We start from the raw sequence: 18,387 nt of genomic DNA, 5'->3' as shown, positions 1-18,387 counted from the left end.
ACATCCAGGTTTGGAATATAAAGTCCTTCCTTTCCTTTACGTCGAGTTGATGAGACTAGCCAAGGTGGATTACAAGTTTATTCCATTAGCCCATTTGTTAAATCTGCAGATAACAAAGCCATACATGATCCAGCTTCTCTCAGAGTGCATCACACAGAACAGTTAATCTTATATGCAAAGGGACATTATGATCAGATATTTTGAGGACATACAGAGTGAAACAAGTTGAACAAGTTTCTTTATGTGTGGGCAACTTTCAGAAGCTTTAACATTCCAAGATGCTTGAGTAAATCATTGAGAAGTTAATGCTTCAGGTGGTGCTTTCCAAACTCTTTATTCCACAGCTAATCCCAGGACCAGAGTTTCACTGAACACACTTTGGAAATTGTTATTTTCAATTGGTCCACCAAAATAACACTGCTTACTAGCACGTATCTACAAGCTAAAGATAGATTATTCTAAAGATATAAACTTCCAATATATTTTGAAATATTCTTAGAAATTTTATTTTTTTAATTTATTTTTTAATTACAGTTGACATACGCTATTATATTAGTTTTAGGTGTACAATATAGTAATTAGACATTTATATACCTTACAAAGTTATCACCCTGCTATGTCAGTATCCATCTGGCAGATGGCTTTAAAAAAAAAAGAAAGTCATGTGACTATCTTGGTCAATATGTCCAAGTTCTTGAAAACCAAAATATTGAAAGAGTAAACTTGTTTATTTAGTAGCTTTAGCTTTTTTTTCCCATTTATATATTTTATTTTATTTAAGCAATGGTTTCTGTAAAGTAATTATAGGCACTGGCTGGTTTGCTCAGTGGTAAAGTGTCAGCATAGCATGTAGATGCCCCAGGTTCAATTCCCGGTCAGGACACATAGGAGAAGCAATCATCTGCTTATCCACTCCTCCTCCTGCTCCTTCTCTCTCTCTCTCCTTTTCTCTCTCTCTCTTTCTCACCCTCCTGCAGCCATGGCTTTATTGGTTGGAGAACATTGCCCCTGGCGCTGAGGATGGCACCTTGGAGGCGTCTCCTCAGGTGCTAAAAATAGCTCAGTGCGAGCATGACCTCCAGATGGGCAGAGCATCTGCCCCGGGGTTGCCAGGCACATGTGGGAGTCTGTCTCTTTATCTCCCCTCTTCCCACTTGGAAAAGCAGAAATAATAATAATCATACAGGGGGTCTTAGGGTTACAACAGTTTCAACATACGATGTTTCGAGTTTACAATGCTTACTCCCATAAAAACTCAAAAAAAAAATGAGACATGAGTGTTTCGGCTTACACCATTAGTGTCGTACTTAATACTATGTGGGTGAACTAGTTCATTACACATGGTGAAAGAATACACAGTAACATGGCGGGATGAGTGAGGGAGTTGGCATCTTCCAGTACACTTACCTAAGCCATTTGGACTGTTAAAAGCACAAGTGTTCAGTTTGTGTTGCTTGGTTGACTTTTTTGGTCCTTATCATGGTTCCTAAACTGTGTTAAGAAATAGGTAAGTGACTTAGGGTAGGGTGTGTTTTGACTTACACCAAAATTCAGGTTATGTCACTGTTGGTCAAATAACTTAGTAAAATATGATTTTTATGTTTGTTCACTTATAGTTTGCTTGGGGGCCGGGCAGCACCAGGTATATGTGGTCGGTGAAATTTCATTCCTGCTTAGGAGGGGCCATTGTTTGCTTATGTTTGCTGGAGGAGAGGTTTTCATGCCAGAAAGTTTTGAAAAAGAGAGAAGAGAGAGAAGAGGCAGAAAGAAGCCATGTTTGCAGAGTGAGAGCAGAGGGAATGCAGACTGCTGAAGAAGAAGCCATATTGGCAGGAAAAGAGAAGGTGTGCAGATGGGGAACCAGAGCTGAGAGGCTTTTGTGAGCTCCACTGTGACTGGTGGGGCCTCTGATTCTAGGAGAAACTGGAGAAGATTCTCCTGGTTGTGGAACCTGAGAATGCGTCAGTGGCTTTGGGAGCCCTGTGTGTTTGCTCTTTAACCGGTGTGAGACTTTAGTAAAGGAATGGCCCACCATTTTTTGGCTCTACTGTTTCTTCACTGTCTGCCCAAATTCAATGAGAACCTGCATGTGAATGGCCATGATGGCGGCGGCCCCTGGCCCCACAGTCACTGTCCTAGGAACAGAACTGTGTCGTACACCATAACCTGAGGACCCCTGTAATTACATAATCACCTCTAAAATTATGTATTTCCTTTTCTTGCTTTTGTACACTTGAACATTTTGCTTTAATTTTTTCCTCCATGTACTGCAATGGAAAAGCACAAAGGAAGTATAAAGTCCTTCCTTTACATATAATTGATGAGAATAGCCAAGGTGGATTACAAGCTTATTTCGTTAATCCATTTGTTAAATCAGATAACAAAGCCATACATCATCTAACATAAAAAAGTTTTTAATGTGCTTTTATTTTTTAAAATGATATCTCAACAGAAACTAAACTGTGTACATGCTAATCTGAAAAATATCAAATAAAGCATGAGTAAAACTTTTTACCATCCAGGCACAAGACGAAGTCCCCCAACCTGAGTCACTGTGGTGTTTCATACTGAAGCTCATGGACCTGAGGCCCCAGCAGCTGTTTCTGACTGAGTTTCATGGTGATGCCCAGTCCCCTTTTCTCCCTTCTGCAATGGTTTTCCTCAGTTTTGGTAAAACTGGGATATGCCAGTTCTTAGTTTATGTGATTGTCATTGAAAGCCTTTGCTTGGTTGACTTATTTATCTTTTAATGTTAAGTAATTCATTTTTTATTAAAAATCTATTGTAGATTTTAAATTCTATCGCTATTCCCTATGCTAGATCATTGTGACAGCTCTGATCACGTTGGCAAGGCTCATAGCTCCGGGTCAGCCCAGCATGGTCATGGCTGTGCTGCTGCTCACTGGCTGCTGGAAGCCAGCCCGGAGGTCAATGAGTAGCACATTCATGAGAAACTGGCTATAAGCCCTGACCTAAACATTGACTTCCAGCCTTGTTCCCCACTTGCTAAAGCAAATTTAGAATACATTTTTAACATATGTATTTAGTAACTCTTACAGGAATAGAACTTGGAAAATTATAGTACTGTTCCAAATTTTATTCCATCACTTTAGTGTCATCATAGAATTTTACTGTTTGAATAGCTTTAAAGATCACATAGTTCAGGGTCTGAGGCTCTAATGTGCATCAGCATCACCTGAAGAGCTGTCAAGCCCAGATGGCTGCTCCACCCCAGCAGTTCTCATTCAGCAGGCCTGGGATGAAAGCCAAAAACTTGTGTTTTTAGCAGTTCCCAGGTGAGGCTGATGTTGCTAGTCCCAGGCCACCCCACATTGAGAACCTCTGTGGAGAAGCCCTTTCTTCCAGCCTACTTCAGAGAACCTGAGCATTCTTGGAGTTGGCCTTCAATACGAAAACCGCAGACTTGTCAGAAAAGGGAAGAAAAGTAACTTCTCCAGACCTCAGAGCACTAAGAGAAATGATGAATCTGTGTCACCCATGCATATCGGAGCATTCATCAGGCAAGACTAACTCAGTAACACAAGTCCTTAAAACCACTCTGGCTACTCTGCCCATTGCGGACAATTTTTGAGAACTACTGATCTCATTCACTCTTCTCATTTTATAGAAAGAATGAAGGCTCAGGCAGAACAAGATGGCATGCCCAGTTAGCTGCTGACTCGGAAGAAAAAACAGGTTCTCTGACTTCCACTGATTCCACACTCCCTCCTCCATCACTAGTTACCTAGATTCTGCCTATACATGCACATAGCCAATTCTTTCTTAATAGTTACCAGTATTGGCAAATTAATTAATTAATTAATCAATTAACAGATCTTCCTCTTCGCTGATTGTGTAGGTTGATGTCTTCAGTCAGGGACTTTCTACTCTCTTCTCCCTAAATGGGAAAGATTCCTATCCAGCCTCATTTTTGCTCTTGGTGAGATTAAGCTTTATGTTTTCTAACTAATGTTCAGTTTTATTAATGTAAAGTTCCCAAAAAATTTATACAACATTTTATATTTTCTGAGCATACAACTCCTATAGGCAGTGGTCCTTATGGTTAGCTTAATGTTTCAGAACAACCTATAACTTATACAATCTGTGAAGGTGGAAAGATTTTATTTACTTCTGAGCATTCTAATATTTTTTTTCATGTACTTATCTTCCCCTTTCTACAGAGTCATATTTTCTCTAATAATTTGGATCATTTTTTTTTCTAATGGCAAAATTCTCTTCTGGAACTGAGGTTGCAACAAATCTAATACAGGTCTGGCAGCTGCCAAAATTACCTCTGTATTCTTTACAATGAAGGGACTGTCACAGGTTTTAAGCCAGGGCTGAATTGGGCACCCACTTAAAGATGGGTATAATATGACTAGAAATGTTTTCTTCTCCTTATAACTTAAATGGTAAACCTTATTCTTATTGTGAATTCAAGAAAGTAGATATTCAAAAGTTCTATTGCACATCAACAATAAGTGGGTTAACTTCTGCTGGTCCTTGGGAAAAAATAATGTATGACACAAATGTAATACTGTTTTGTGAGAAGAATAGCACATTTTCTAACTCTCTTCTGTAACAGCTGTTCAGTGAATAAATTTTATGAGGCAAGCAACCATATGCATAACAATAAAATTCAGTAACAGCTTGCCCATGGGTGGATAAAACCAAGATATTATGCTGAACATTTGTTACAAACACATTTTAATTACTAATGTGGTTATTGAGTTGGAAGGAAAATACATATGTATTTTCCTTTCTTTATAAGTTGGATTTATGAAAAAATTTCTTAATTTTCAATGGTAAACAATATCTACAGAAAAAATATATACATATTTAGGAATAAATAGCCCTAAAGGAAGTAAAAGACTTTTATCTTCTGGGTAGATTCTCAGAGACCTAAAATCTTATCATAAAATATTACAATCCTTATAATTAATTTATATAATAATAATTTTTTTCTTCTTTTTCAAGTGAGAGGAGGGAAGATAGAGAGACAGATTCCTGCATGCACCCCAACTAGTATCCACCCAGCAACCTCCATCTGGGGCTGATGTTCTGCCCATCTGAGGCTATGCTTGCAACCAAACTAGTTTTAGTGCCTGAGGCAGAGGCTCCACAGAGCCATCCTCAGCACCCGAACCAATTGAGTTATGGCTACGGGAGGGGAACAGGAAGAAAGAGAAGGGAAAGGGGGAGGGGCGGAGAAGCAGATAGTGGCTTCTCCTTTGTGCCCTGACTGGGAATCAAACCCGGGACATCCACACGTGGCGCCAATCCTCTACCACTCAGCCAACCATCCAGGGCCTATATTATTATAATTTATAAAAAATTTACACCTCAGTCTTCATATGTGAATGTAGCCATGGATACAATGGCGGCCCTTCATAATACATCTTTGTAATTTTTTTGTAACAGAGAACATTTGTATTTTAAAAGATAATGGCTTTGTTTTTATTATTCAAAATTCAATTGTTAGTTTTTGGTCAATCAGCAGTTTAGACTTTCCTTTAATAAAGTAAATGAAAGCACTTTATGACTTGCTGACTATCAACTGGTGTTATTTCCTAAGCTGCAAAGTGGTTAAGGCTATCTCCATAAACCTTCAAAAGGATGTGAATAGTTTAGGTGCTTTCATAGCAACACCAATCAGGGGAATTGCTCAGGAGGCACTCTATACCATATGAATACACACATTTTCCACCTTCTTTCTCTGCCTTTAGAATGCAGCTCAGAGTTTTCCTGCCTAATTTGTTTTAGACATTTAGAACATACCAGACATTCTGACGTAGTTTTCATAATTTTGAGCTTAGTCTTTTTCACCTCTAAATGCCTACTAACTTGATCTACCATTTATTCAAGATTGAGCTGTCAATTATGTGATAGCAGTTTCCCTGACACCTTCTTCCTGCATCTAGCTAGCCAGTTCCCCAACATTCCCATAGCTCAGTGAGGGCACCTTGCTGGTACCCATTGGCTCATAATTTGTCTATCTACACACTTGTCCCTATATATCTTGGAAGATCTTTGGGAAAGAGATCACATCTCTGTACCTGGCGTATAGTTGATGCTCAATGTTTGCTGAATTGATGAATGGTGAACAAGACAGTGCTTCCGTGTGCAAAGGTAGCCCAAGCCACACCCTCCTTCTAGTGAAGAGCCACCTTCTGCTTCTGCCTGTGCTGCAGCAGCTTCCTGTTCTCCTTCCCTCCAGGCTGACATGCCCCCACCCCAGTCCAACTCCATCTCCAAAGTGACCATTCTAAACTTCATATCTAACCCTGAAGGACAGGCCCTGCAGAGTGACACACCAAGTCCTCCCTTCGTAAGCTCGCTCCTTGCCTCATCATCTGCCACGTCTCTCCTTCCACTTCATGTTCCCCAAACACCCCTGTGCCAGCCCAGTGGCTCCACACCCATAGAGCACTGTCTATCACTAGAGCATGTCTGTGACCACACTATTCCCAGGGGTTAGAAGCCTTTTCTCTCTCCTTCCCACACCCAAATCAGCTCCTGACAGCCCCTTCAGGCTTGTTCCTAAGTGGTTTAGTTACCTGAGGTCTCACCTGGGCCCCATACTGCCCTTTCTTATAGCACAGCTTTCCAGAATATAAGTCAGCAGTTAATCAAATGAACAGGAAGCTCCTCGAGGCCAAAGGCTCTTGTGTCCTCCACCACTTTGTACCTGGGGCCAGGCTCAGAGCCTGCACCACAGTTATGAAATGAACAGAGCTGAGGCTCCCTAGGGCAGCCCAATCTGTTTTTCTTCTTTTCTGGTTTGTCTTCTGCCCTTTACAGCACCTGTTTTCCCTGCAGGTACTCAACAAGTGTTGGGAAGTTACTTACTAAGTAAATTAGACATGGAAGGGGAAGGCCTCCTTCCTCTATGCTGGGTGTTTCCAGAGGTCAAAATAAAAATAATACCAAGCACTGCAGGTGACAGTAATTTATTTCTTTAAAAAAAAGAGCATAGCCTTTCATCACAGGAGTGTTCCCAATCACTTGTTTAAACTGGATGATAGAATAAAAAATACAGAAATATCAACAAATTCACCTAGCTAATGTGCCATGACAATAGGCAATTGGTAAGAGTAGCGCTGTTGTATGTAACTAAGGAAATAGCATGAAACTCAATAAAAAGATAGATTTCCACGTTAATAAATGGAGGACTAGACAGAAAAGGAAATGAGATGTGTAGGCTTGTCGTAACATGATATTTGTCTACATGTAACTTAGATGAAATCTGATTTAGAGTTGGTGTATTTCCATAATGCTGACCTCTCTACTTCAAAATCAAATATATTGGGTTAAGTTAAAAGCTATTTTCCCCCACTCTGGGCTTGACTATTTCGTCAACAAATTTAAAACTAAAAGAGAAATGCCTCCCTTCGAAGAGCTTTCTATAGTTTGCCACCAAATCATTGCATGCCAGCCAGACTTGTTTATTTCCTTTCCCTATTTTAAGCGTTCCTTATTCCCTTAGTGCTGATCTCACTGCTAATCCTGCAAAGTCTGGCCAGAGCCTCCTCCAGAACCTACCTTTTTCCCTAGTGCACTTCTAGAACACTCCCACAAATGTCCACGTGTTCATAGATGCAACGATATCCAGGGTTCATGATATCTGACCGAAGTCTTACTTTTGACCTGCATCCAAATGCTCCAGGAGCCACAGACCATCTAAATGCTAGTGGACAGACACCCTGTGAAGTCACCACAGTGAAACTGCACAAAGGGGTGGTACGCCCCCTTGTTCACTGACCTCACCCCTCTAACCAGCCTCAAAGCAGCGTTGCTTGTGCCCAGGAGCCCCTGAGTCCATCCTTCTACTCCCGCCTTCGCTGTTGTCCACAAGGCCAGGCTACCGCTGCCGATGGAAGCTCCGCATCCAACTCCGTTTCTTCCACCATAGCCCAAGGGTAAAAATATCATACAAAGGTCCTCATTCACTGCCGCCTTATCCTGCAGCCCCAAATAACAACAAACCTAGAGATTAAGCCCTCACCCCAGCCGTGTCCCCACTCAGTTACAGCCATGTAATTTCTAGGAGTGGCGAGGCTTTTGATCCAAGATGTACAGGAGCCCTCTGGATCTTCATCTAGAGATGTTGTCATTGTTGAGTTTTATATCCCGGAGTATTCATTCCCAGCAGTAAGAAAGACTGTTCAGTACCCCTCTTCACCTTGTGGGAATCTGCCTAGGCAGCTTCAGGAAAGGTGAGGGCAGGTGCCACACACATGAAGAACACATCAGGGATTACTCATGATCCCTCAGGACTGTGGCACCCGTGACCAGGCTTTTGCCAGTCAGTCGGCATGGTGTGGCAGACTGTACAATATGGTGAAGTATTTTTAAAAAGAAGAGTTTTAACAAATTTGTCTCCAAAATTTTTACTCTTTTTTGTAAATATTAAAGAGCCAAACTGCCTCCAAGTTCCCAGTAGGGTCCAGAGATCTTCAACATACTTCTTCATAGATTTATTCAACAAACATTGGTTGAGGCCTCTGGGTGCCTGGCACTGTTGAAGGAGCTGGAGATAGTCAGCCAAGATCTACATTGTACAGAGAGGAACGCAAGGAATAAACAAGTGAGTAATGGACTATCAGATTCAAAATGCTGTGAAACAAGTGAAAAGATAAAATGGAGAATGAAGGAGAAATTTTAAAAAATTATTATTGTGGAAAATTTCAAATATCTATAAAAGTAGAAAAAATAGTACAGCTGGCCCTTGAACAGGGGTTATGGCATTGACTTTCCACATAGTCAAAAATTTATGTGTAACTTTTGACTTTTCAAAAACTTAACTAGTCAGCCCTTTGTATCCACAGGTTTCACATGTGTAAATTCAACCAACTACAGATCAAACAGTATTTTCAATCCACCACTGAGAGTCCGCAATGCACTAATAACCTGCTGTTGACCAGAAGCCTAAGCAATAACATAGATAGTTGATTACCACGTATTTTGTGTTATATGTATTATATTCTGTATTCTTTATAATAAAGAGCACTAGAGACAAGAAAATGTTATTAAGAAAATCATAAGAGAAAATATATTTACTGTGTTTATTTCAAAAATTTGCATATAAGTTAACACACACGGTTCAGACCATGTTGTTCGAGGGTCAACCATATAGCCACTATTCTGCTTCTATGATGATCAACCGAAGACACTCTTTTCTCTCCCCACCCACCCCTCCCACCCCACCAAAGATTATTTTAAAACAAATCATGTTTTGGTGTGAATCTCTAAAAGAAAGAGCATGACATTTAGATAGGGTAGGCAAGAAGGTGTCTCTTAGGAGTTAACCTGGGAAAAGAGATGTATGAATGGGAGAGTTACAACAAATGCAAACATCCTGACAGTTGAGGATCCATAAAAAGGCCAGTGTAGTAGGCCATAAAAAGGCCTCCCTGGAGGGAGTGAGCGGCAGAGGAGACTTGGATCTAAAACAGCAGTATGACCAGAAGTTCCTAGAAGGAATAAAAATTATTAGCAAAATTTATGTAGTGCTTACTCTATGCCAGTAACTCTTCTAGTGTTTTGCACATTTTAATTCATGTATTTTCATAACAACCCTATAAAGTCATTAGCACTATTATTATTCCCGTTCTACTAAAACTAAAGAAACTGGACACAAAGTCTGTTTAGGCTGCTCTAACAAAATATCATAGTCTGGGTTGCTTATAAACAACAGAAATTTTTTCCTCACAGTTTTGGCAGCTGGGATGTCCAAGAGCAAGGAACGTGGATGTTCTCATTCTGATGAGAGATGAGACCCCTTTTCCTAGTTCATAGTGTCTTCTGTGTCCTCATGTTGTAGAAAGTCTAGAGATCTCCGTGGGGTCTCTTTGATAATCCCATTTGATGAAGGCTCCACTCTTGTGATTTAAGCATCTCCCAAAGGCCCTTCTCCTAATAGCATCATCTTTGTGACTCCCCTCCCTCCCGATTCATATGCTGAAATCTTAACCTCCAAATATTCAGATTATCACATACAGTTAGAGCTAGTTACTGGCAGCCTCAGAATTGGAACCCAGGCAATCTGGTTCCAGAATTCAAGCGTTGAACCCTTCCACTATCTTGGTTCCCCTTTTAGATATAGTGTCTTGTTTATTGCCAGTTACATTTTTATGCAACTCCAAGCAAAAGACTCAGAGCGGCCCCTCCCAGGTCTCTCTGAACCCACCATCTCTTCTCTCACTGACTCCCACCCCAGATTGCCACCAGGTCTGGTTCTGGCTCCCTGGCCCACTCATCTTTTCCTACTTCCTTTCCCTTTGCCCCAAAAGCTTTATCCCTGCTTAACTATAAATGCTACGAAGGTAGGAAACTTGTCAATCTGTCATTCTTAGTCTTTCCTCACACAGCACCCAAAGCATGGTGGATACTGAATAATTGTTTACAGGATCAAAGGTAATGAGTAAAGGGAGTGACGTTTGCACTGTAGCAGCCAGTACTAATGTCCCTGCAGACCCTCTGGAATCCTTACTTTCTGTGACTGCCCTCCAGCCCTCTGGGAGGGGTCTCAATGACCAACACCTGCAGCCCTCTTTCCAATGACTGCTCTTCCCTCCCAGAGCAAACAGCCAGCAGGGCATGGGCTTTCATTCCCAGCCCTCTCCTCAACCCCAAGAGCTATTAACTGGGACTGTTGGTGAAGCATGAAGGCCCAGCTTCCTTGCCTTAGATTGGGACCTCATTCACAGCCCAGAGCCCCTAAGAGATTGGAATTTCTCCCTTCAACCTTTCTGGGGAACCTCAGAAGTAGGTAATTTTTTAAAATTCTTGTGTTAACCAATATGGCTGGGTCTTGGAACATTAATAGAAAGTTAGTATACTTAAAGTTTGACTACAAAATTTATTCTAAAATAACACTGATATCAATGTGAGTTTGTGCTGATTAGTCAAGGTATCACAGGACGTTGCAGTGCCTGAGCCGTCATTGCAAAACTCAAGCACTCCTGCCTGAGACTCTCAGCAGTAATAACAGAGACTTCTGTCCCAGAAAGTTGGGTGGTTGGCATCTAGCATGTTGTCATCTTAGGAGGGAAGTGGACAGAGAGCAAGCAGGAAAGCTCGGCTCAGTATTCAACTTCACAAAACTTATTCCTGTTATATGAGTTGTATAACATGATAATCTTGAGACCAAGTGGCAAAGTCTTGTAAGATAAAACACACATCAGGTAGGTTGTTAAGTTGAATCTGGCCAGCCTTTCCTTTTGTGTCTTCTGGCATTTCCTTCACCTTTGCAGAGAAGACATGAGGGGAAGAAGTACAAGTACTGATTTAGTTTTTTAAAATCTCAAGAAACCAAAAAGCACTGCTTTCTTTTACATGTTATATGAAAACTAAGGACCTGGCCCTGGTCAGTGGCTCAGTGGATAGAGCAACAAACCGGTGTGTGGATGTCCTGGGTTCAATTCCTGCTCACAGGAGAGGCAACCATCTGCTTCTTCCCTCTCCCTCTCCCTCTTCTCTCCCCTTTCTCCTCCCACAGCCATGGCTCAATTGGTTCATGTGTGGCCCCAGGCACTGAGGATGGCTCCAAAGGTTGGTCTGAGCATGTCAGCCTCAGGTGCTAAAAACAATAGCTCAGTACTTAAGCATCAGGCCCAGGTGGGAGTTGCCTGGTAGATCCCAGTCAAGGCACATGCAGGAGTCAGTCTTTCTATCTCTCATACTCTCACTTAAAAAAGGAAGGAAAGAAGGAAAGAAGGAAAGAAGGAAAGAAAGAAAGAAAGAAAGAAAGAAAGAAAGAAAGAAAGAAAAGAAAGAAAGAGGAAGGGAGGGAGGGAGGGAGGGAGAAGAGGGGAAGGTAGGGGGGAAGGAAGGAAGAAAGAAAGGTACATGAATGAACTCAAAAAGCCACGTTTGTCCTCCTGTCGCCAGGCAGCCACTGCAAGTTACTCTGTGCCTTAAATAGTGAATTGTGATTAATGCATTTGTGAACATCCTCATTTAAAAACAAATTGTACCACACTTTCAGGATTCTAAATTGAAAAGTTAGTAGCAAAGAAAGCTGCTTCAAAATCCATACTCTATAAAATCCACATAGCTCATGAAGAGAATGATAAAACTATAGATCATGGGCCATTATGCTCCAAAGAAAGATTTTGAGCCTCTGTATTTATAAGGCCCTCTTGGAATAAAGGCATAAACATAGACATATAATACCATAGCTATACTACCTCATCCTGCTGCCATATTTTTATAAATAAAATTTATAATAGTAGAATAGTATCATCAGCAAACTTTTATGAGGAGTATTTCTGCTACTAATGTTCATATTCAAAAACCTGAATTTTTTACCAGGCTATAGGATGTGCATCTTTCTGAGAAAGAATAGATGGGGCACGGCTTGGATCAGCCACCCCTTCATCATGTAGTGGCATGATCTATGGTGACAGTTATCTGATGTCAAACATATGAAATCATGTAAGAGACTTTAGCAAAGTTTTTATTCTCATTACCATTTGATGTCCACCGATAGCATGAATGTGCACAAAGCACTATAAATTTATACACAATATCCAATGTTGATATATTGATGTAGAAATTGCAAATTCTAAAAAAAATTTATAAATTGTCTCGCATGCCTATACTATCAAATCAGCAAGTGTGGGATAGATTTATTCACAATATTTTGACATGACACAGGAATTCAGCTCCAAAATGGGTGTCTTTATAGAACTGTAATAAATGTAAACTAAGTGTAAGGATAACCTACTATAAAGGAGGCTTCCCTTGCTGATCCAACACATACTGACTCTGGCCTCAAAATTAAAACAACACTTTCTTTCCAAAGTTCTCTATAAATCATCAAATATGAGAAGCCCAAGACAAGCAGGTGAAATCATGCTTTACTTCTGATGTTCTCCAGCCTAAAGTATTTTTAAACAGCTTGTCTTTTTAATCATGAAATTCGCCTCATCTAATAATCATATTAATTAGCTAATATTTTCTTTCAAGCTACCCTTTGAAAAATAAGTATAGGCCCTGGCCAATTGGCTCAGTGGTAGAGCGTCGGCCTGGCGTGCAGAGGTCCCGGGTTCGATTCCCAGCCAGGGCACACAGGAGAGGCACCCAACTGCCTCTCCACCCCTCCCCCTCTCCTTCCTCTCTGTCTCTCTCTTCCCCTCCCGCAGCCAAGGCTCCATGGGAGCAAAGATGGCCTGGGCGCTGGGGATGGCTCCTTGGCCTCTACCCCAGGCGCTAGAGTGGCTCTGGTCGCGGCAGAGCGACGCCCCGAGGGGCAGAGCATCGCCCCCTGGTGGGCAGAGCGACGCCCTCTGGTGGGCGTGCCGGGTGGATCCTGGTCGGGCGCATGCGGGAGTCTGTCTGTCTCTCCCCATTTCCAGCTTCAGAAAAATACAAAAAAAAAAAGAAAAATAAGTATATTAAAATTAAAGAATATACTTAAAATATAAAAATAGAGAACGTAGTTTACCTGAATTTACATTATTTCAGAAGTGAAAAGATATTTGTAGAGTTGAATTCCAATTCTGATAAATTTATTAGTTCACATTCTCATGCATAATATAAACTATGAGAATAATAGCTAGCATTTATCAAGAAGTTGATATATGTCAAGTATTGTTCTAAAACTTTTGCACATGTAATTTCACTTAATTCTCATAACTCTGTATGTGTCTGAAATAAGTACTATTTTAAAAATAGATACTCCTTTTTTGTTTTGTATCATTTTATTCACTTAGATCATAAACATTTTTCATCTTTCTTCATAGTAAAATGGATACACTTTTTACATCCATTTTACCCATAAGAAAATGAGGCATGGTTTACTGAAAGTCAGAGCCAAGGCGGTCTGGTGTCAGAGCTGATGTTCTCAATTGCATGAATGAAGGACAGGATTCTGTGAGGTTTGAAGTCCTTCCTTATCGATACAAAACTTTTTTTTTAACTTTTTTATCATATTCTCTAAAATTCAGAGGTAGGGGTGTCCTAAGAAATTAATGTTTCTATTAGTAAATGTTTGGACTATCTGAGGATTCAGAACTATAGTTTGATGTATTCAAGGACTATTTGGATGGAACATGAGAACTCTAGCCCTGTGCAAATCCTTGCTTTGAGAGTTTCCACATTTATAAACAAGCATGCACCAGAATTCAGCATGTTTTCCAAGTTGGTCTATTGAAATCACAAGAATGTAATGCAGTCAGACTTTGTTTTAGTCATCCTTTCCTGGTCAGGTACATTATCAATGAAAAATCTAAAGGCTTAAACTTGGCAGCAACTTCAAAATGTCCAGTTGGTCTCAGAATATTAGCACGCTCATTATGTGCATTTATTGCGCCTGGACACCCTGCTGTCCAAATCTACCTTAAGTCTCCAATCAAGAGAAAGTATTGATAGGAACACCACTAATGTGACATGACTAGGGATGATACAGAGTGACATGACCTGAGGTGATGAGGAGAACACTTATGGTTTCCCCACCATCCCCTCCTGTCTCCCTGCCTCATGTCTTATGCATATAACATCCCTGCCTTGGCAGTCACAGACAGAAAAGCCAGAAGATATTTATGAAGCTGCATCCATCAACATCCCAGTATTCCACCTGAAATCCTGTCAGCTTACAGATTGACTTGTAGCCGCTCTCTGCATCTACCACACTCTCTTGCCGTTAATTCTGGCTCTAGTTCCAGGGGCCAGTAAAACATCTCCCCAGAGCCCATTCTCCTCTCACAAAGACATAGGGACGCCAGGCAGGAAATAAAAGAGTCATCCAGTTGGCATTTGCACCATTAAGAGAGAAAGGCAGAAAAAAGAAAGATTGGGCTTCACCTAGGCCCAGGATATAGAGGAAATAAACAAAATAAAATCTGTACATTTATGGTTTCTGTAGCAACTCCCAAAGCAGCAAAAGGGTACTCATTCCTGGCCTCCTAACACAAAGACTCAGAGCCCACTTTTAAGCATATACTTTGTTTTATATTTAGAACAATAGTTTAAACTTTATACAATGCCTGTATCTAGAGCAAATATAAGGTACTATAGCTGAACAATACACAAATGTCTTAAATGTAGGAAATTCTCAATCTACACTATTGTATTATGTCCAGAGAGTAATTCCAGAATTTCCTACATGAATTTTTGATTGATCTAGATGATAGAGAAAGGTTTTACAATTTCTAAAAGTATTTCTCTAGTCCATATATATGGACAAATTTTTCACTCAAAATTGTATATTCAACACTAAAACCAAACTGCACATAATCTAATCTTTCTTTGATGATTAAGAATTATTTTGAAGGCCCTGGCTGGTTGGCTCAACGGTAGAGCGTCGGCCTAGCGTGCAGAGGACCCGGGTTCGATTCCCGCCCAGGGCACACAGGAGAAGCGCCCATTTGCTTCTCCACCCCTCCGCCACGCTTTCCTCTCTGTCTCTCCCTTCCCCTCCCGCAGCCAAGGCTCTATTGGAGCAAAGATGGCCCGGGCGCTGGGGATGGCTCTGTGGCCTCTGCCTCAGGAGCTGGAGTGGCTCTGGTCGCAACATGGCGACGCCCAGGATGGGCAGAGCATCGCCCCCTGGTGGGCAGAGCGTCGCCCCATGGTGGGCGTGCCGGGTGGATCCCGGTCGGGCGCATGCGGGAGTCTGTCTGACTGTCTCTCCCTGTTTCTAGCTTCAGAAAAAAAAAAAAAAAAAAGAATTATTTTGAGATCTCCCTTAAACTTGGGAATTTCATTACAATTTCAACTTGTATTTCATAAAAAATAAAAAACAAGTGTAAGTATGGCAGCTGGCAGACAACCTGGGACAGAACTCCAGTGGGCAGTATCTGTCCTGGAAGTTTGAGGACAGAGTTCCTCAAGGGGTCTCTTCACTTTAGGAGAGAAAAATGAACACAATATGAACTCTACATCATTATATAGTCAAGCCAAAAACAAGTAAAATTTTCTCTCAGTATTACCAGTACTTGCCTCATCTACATTATAAAAATATATTCAGAAAACCAAGATCAAGGCCAACCTGAATTTTAAATCTCATGGTGGCAATCTGGCATAAGACTGGGTTTCTCTTTAGGATGATGAATGAGATGTTTTTCTCCTTAAAAGGAAAATCATTATTGTCTTTTAGGAGAGAGATAAAGGCAAATGACACATAAAGTAATAAGCTTAAAATGGATTTTCATTTAAAAAAAATGTGTTGGGTCATTGGTATTACCATAGAACTAGATACATGAAATTTGTTATAAATGAATAAAGAAACCAATAAGATAAAGATATCACATTATTGGGAAAAAATGATTAAATTCCTGCCTTTTTTGATGTTTCTCTGACAATTAGTATTTTTTTCTCATGGGATGATATAAATTCTAGGCAATGTTTCAAAAAAATTAAATAATAAAATATGTTTTGAAGGAAAGAAAGAGGGAAGAAGGAAAAAGATAAAGAAGAGAGTGTGAGATTTTTAAAAAAATGCAAAAAGCAAAGAAGAAAATAAAAAGATAGAGCTTTCAAAGAGTTTCCAAGACTTGAATTAAGTATGGCATTAATTCTTTCTCCCCCAAGTCTCAGTCCTGGCAGGTTCTTGCTAAAATGCAGGAATTTCATGGATGTGGGAACTAGTGATGGAAAATGCATTATTACACACAACAATTGTTGTACTTGAGAGGAACTATATGGGAAAAAATAACTCCCTAGAATAAATACAAATGAAATTCATGTATCAAAACCAATACTGTGAAAATAGTTTAAATGTTTCTTGAATTTATATCTAGTCATTAACCTAAATGCAGATTTAGTTCAAGCTATACTTCTGCCTCATGGTCAGAAGGCCTGAAAACCTGTGGTGTGGAAAATTGGCAGGATAAAGAATATTGAATTGGTCTCCATGAAAACCTGATTTGGCAGCCATAACCTCCCCCTAGGGTGCCCCCCCCAATCAAATTATTCTTCCCATTTCACTCTTATCCCAGGAAAGAGGCCAAAAGAATGGTATATATTAGCTAAAACAGCAAGCAGATGTCAGCCTGACCATTCCCCATAGGACCTTTCTCACTGACCTTGAATCTCATGGTCAGAATTAGTCCTCCAAGAAAGTCTAACCCTAGACTCCCTCTCTGAAAGCACAGAAGTTGAAGGTTTCCATTTCTACTGACCTTGGTTTTCCTCTTCCTTAGAGAAGGGAATGGAGTGAGCCATCTGCCTTACCTTATAACCCTAAAAGAAACTGCAATACCCAAATTTTAGAAATCAATTCATTTGCAGAGATCCTTAAAATCTATTCCTTCTTTCACTTCTACTCCTGTTTTAATCACACATTCTGTCTGGTTACCTCAAGGAAAGTAGACGCTTCCTCAGAGTTTTATGTAGTCTAGAGAACAATGCAGGGATTTTTCCCAAATCATTTCTCCACCTGAGAAGAACCTAATGGCCACCTTCTCCTTGGGGCCCACCTCACTTTCTCCTGGGCTCCTCCTAAACCCAGGCTCCATTGAGCAACCCAGTGTTAGTGGAGAATTCTTTCCTTCCAGCCTCATTTCCAACATCCTCAACCCCCATGCCCTCAGAAGGAATGTTCCCCAAGCCCCCTTGGGTGGGTTCCCTGCCCTTTGTATGAGATACTTGGGGTGAGCACCGCCCCCACGTGCCTCATGAACGTTGTATTCATGTGTTGTGCCTGTGCCTCTCTTGGTGGTTTCACCTTGATCTTTTCTCTCTTTGCAGCTGGCTAATAACCCACTAGCAAGTCAGGCTGCAGCAGCTGCGGCAGCAGCCATGGGCTCCATAGCAAGCTCACAGGCCTTTGGCAATGCCCTCTCCAGTCTTCAGGGGGTCACGGGTCAACTAGTTACTAATGCACAAGGACAGGTGAGTGGGAGATGGCAACAAGAGTGAATTTTTATGGCAGATTGAATTTAGAAAGGAAATTAATTTCTTTTGCATGACAGCAATATGTAACCACATCCATTTGAGGCAAATAAATAATGTTTACTATCAATGTAAAGAATAGGAGAAGTGTTGGGAGGTTTTTTTATATTTTAGAAGGAAGATTATTTTTTCCTTCTCCTAGAGTGTCTGTTTTATTTTGTTTTCATTTCTATATGGTTACTGGTGTTCTGACTTTAATTGAATAAATTACTTTTCACAACAGGCCATTCTTTTTTTAAAAAAAGAAGATAAATTTTAAAAAATATAATTTTGGTTTTGCTTTTTAATTTTTTCATTCTTTTTAAACTTGAGTAATTGGGGAAACTGGTAAGCTTACTTCCTTAATTGCTCTAAGATTTCTCAACTTAATAAATTGGCTCTAATAAAGTCAATTTCTGAACATGTGGGGCGGTGACAGGAACGGATGGACGAAGTAGTGTGAGAACAGCAAAGGAAAAGGGTGAGTTAGAGTGAAGCCACTGTAAACCA

General features: G+C 40.6%; 1 protein-coding gene across 1 annotated transcript in view; it reads left to right on the top strand.

Annotated features, from left to right (window-relative positions):
• POU6F2 (POU class 6 homeobox 2) overlaps positions 1–18,387 on the top strand; it is a 602,035-nt gene that overhangs the window by 514,061 nt on the left and 69,587 nt on the right. Inside the window, 1 exon segment of the mRNA XM_066276613.1 lies at positions 17,695–17,838. Within this exon segment, the coding sequence (XP_066132710.1) occupies positions 17,695–17,838 (144 nt within the window).

The sequence above is a fragment of the Saccopteryx bilineata genome, chromosome 4, assembly GCF_036850765.1.
Source record: "Saccopteryx bilineata isolate mSacBil1 chromosome 4, mSacBil1_pri_phased_curated, whole genome shotgun sequence".
Classification (NCBI taxonomy): domain Eukaryota; kingdom Metazoa; phylum Chordata; class Mammalia; order Chiroptera; family Emballonuridae; genus Saccopteryx; species Saccopteryx bilineata.
This window is presented reverse-complemented; position numbering and strand designations above follow the sequence as displayed.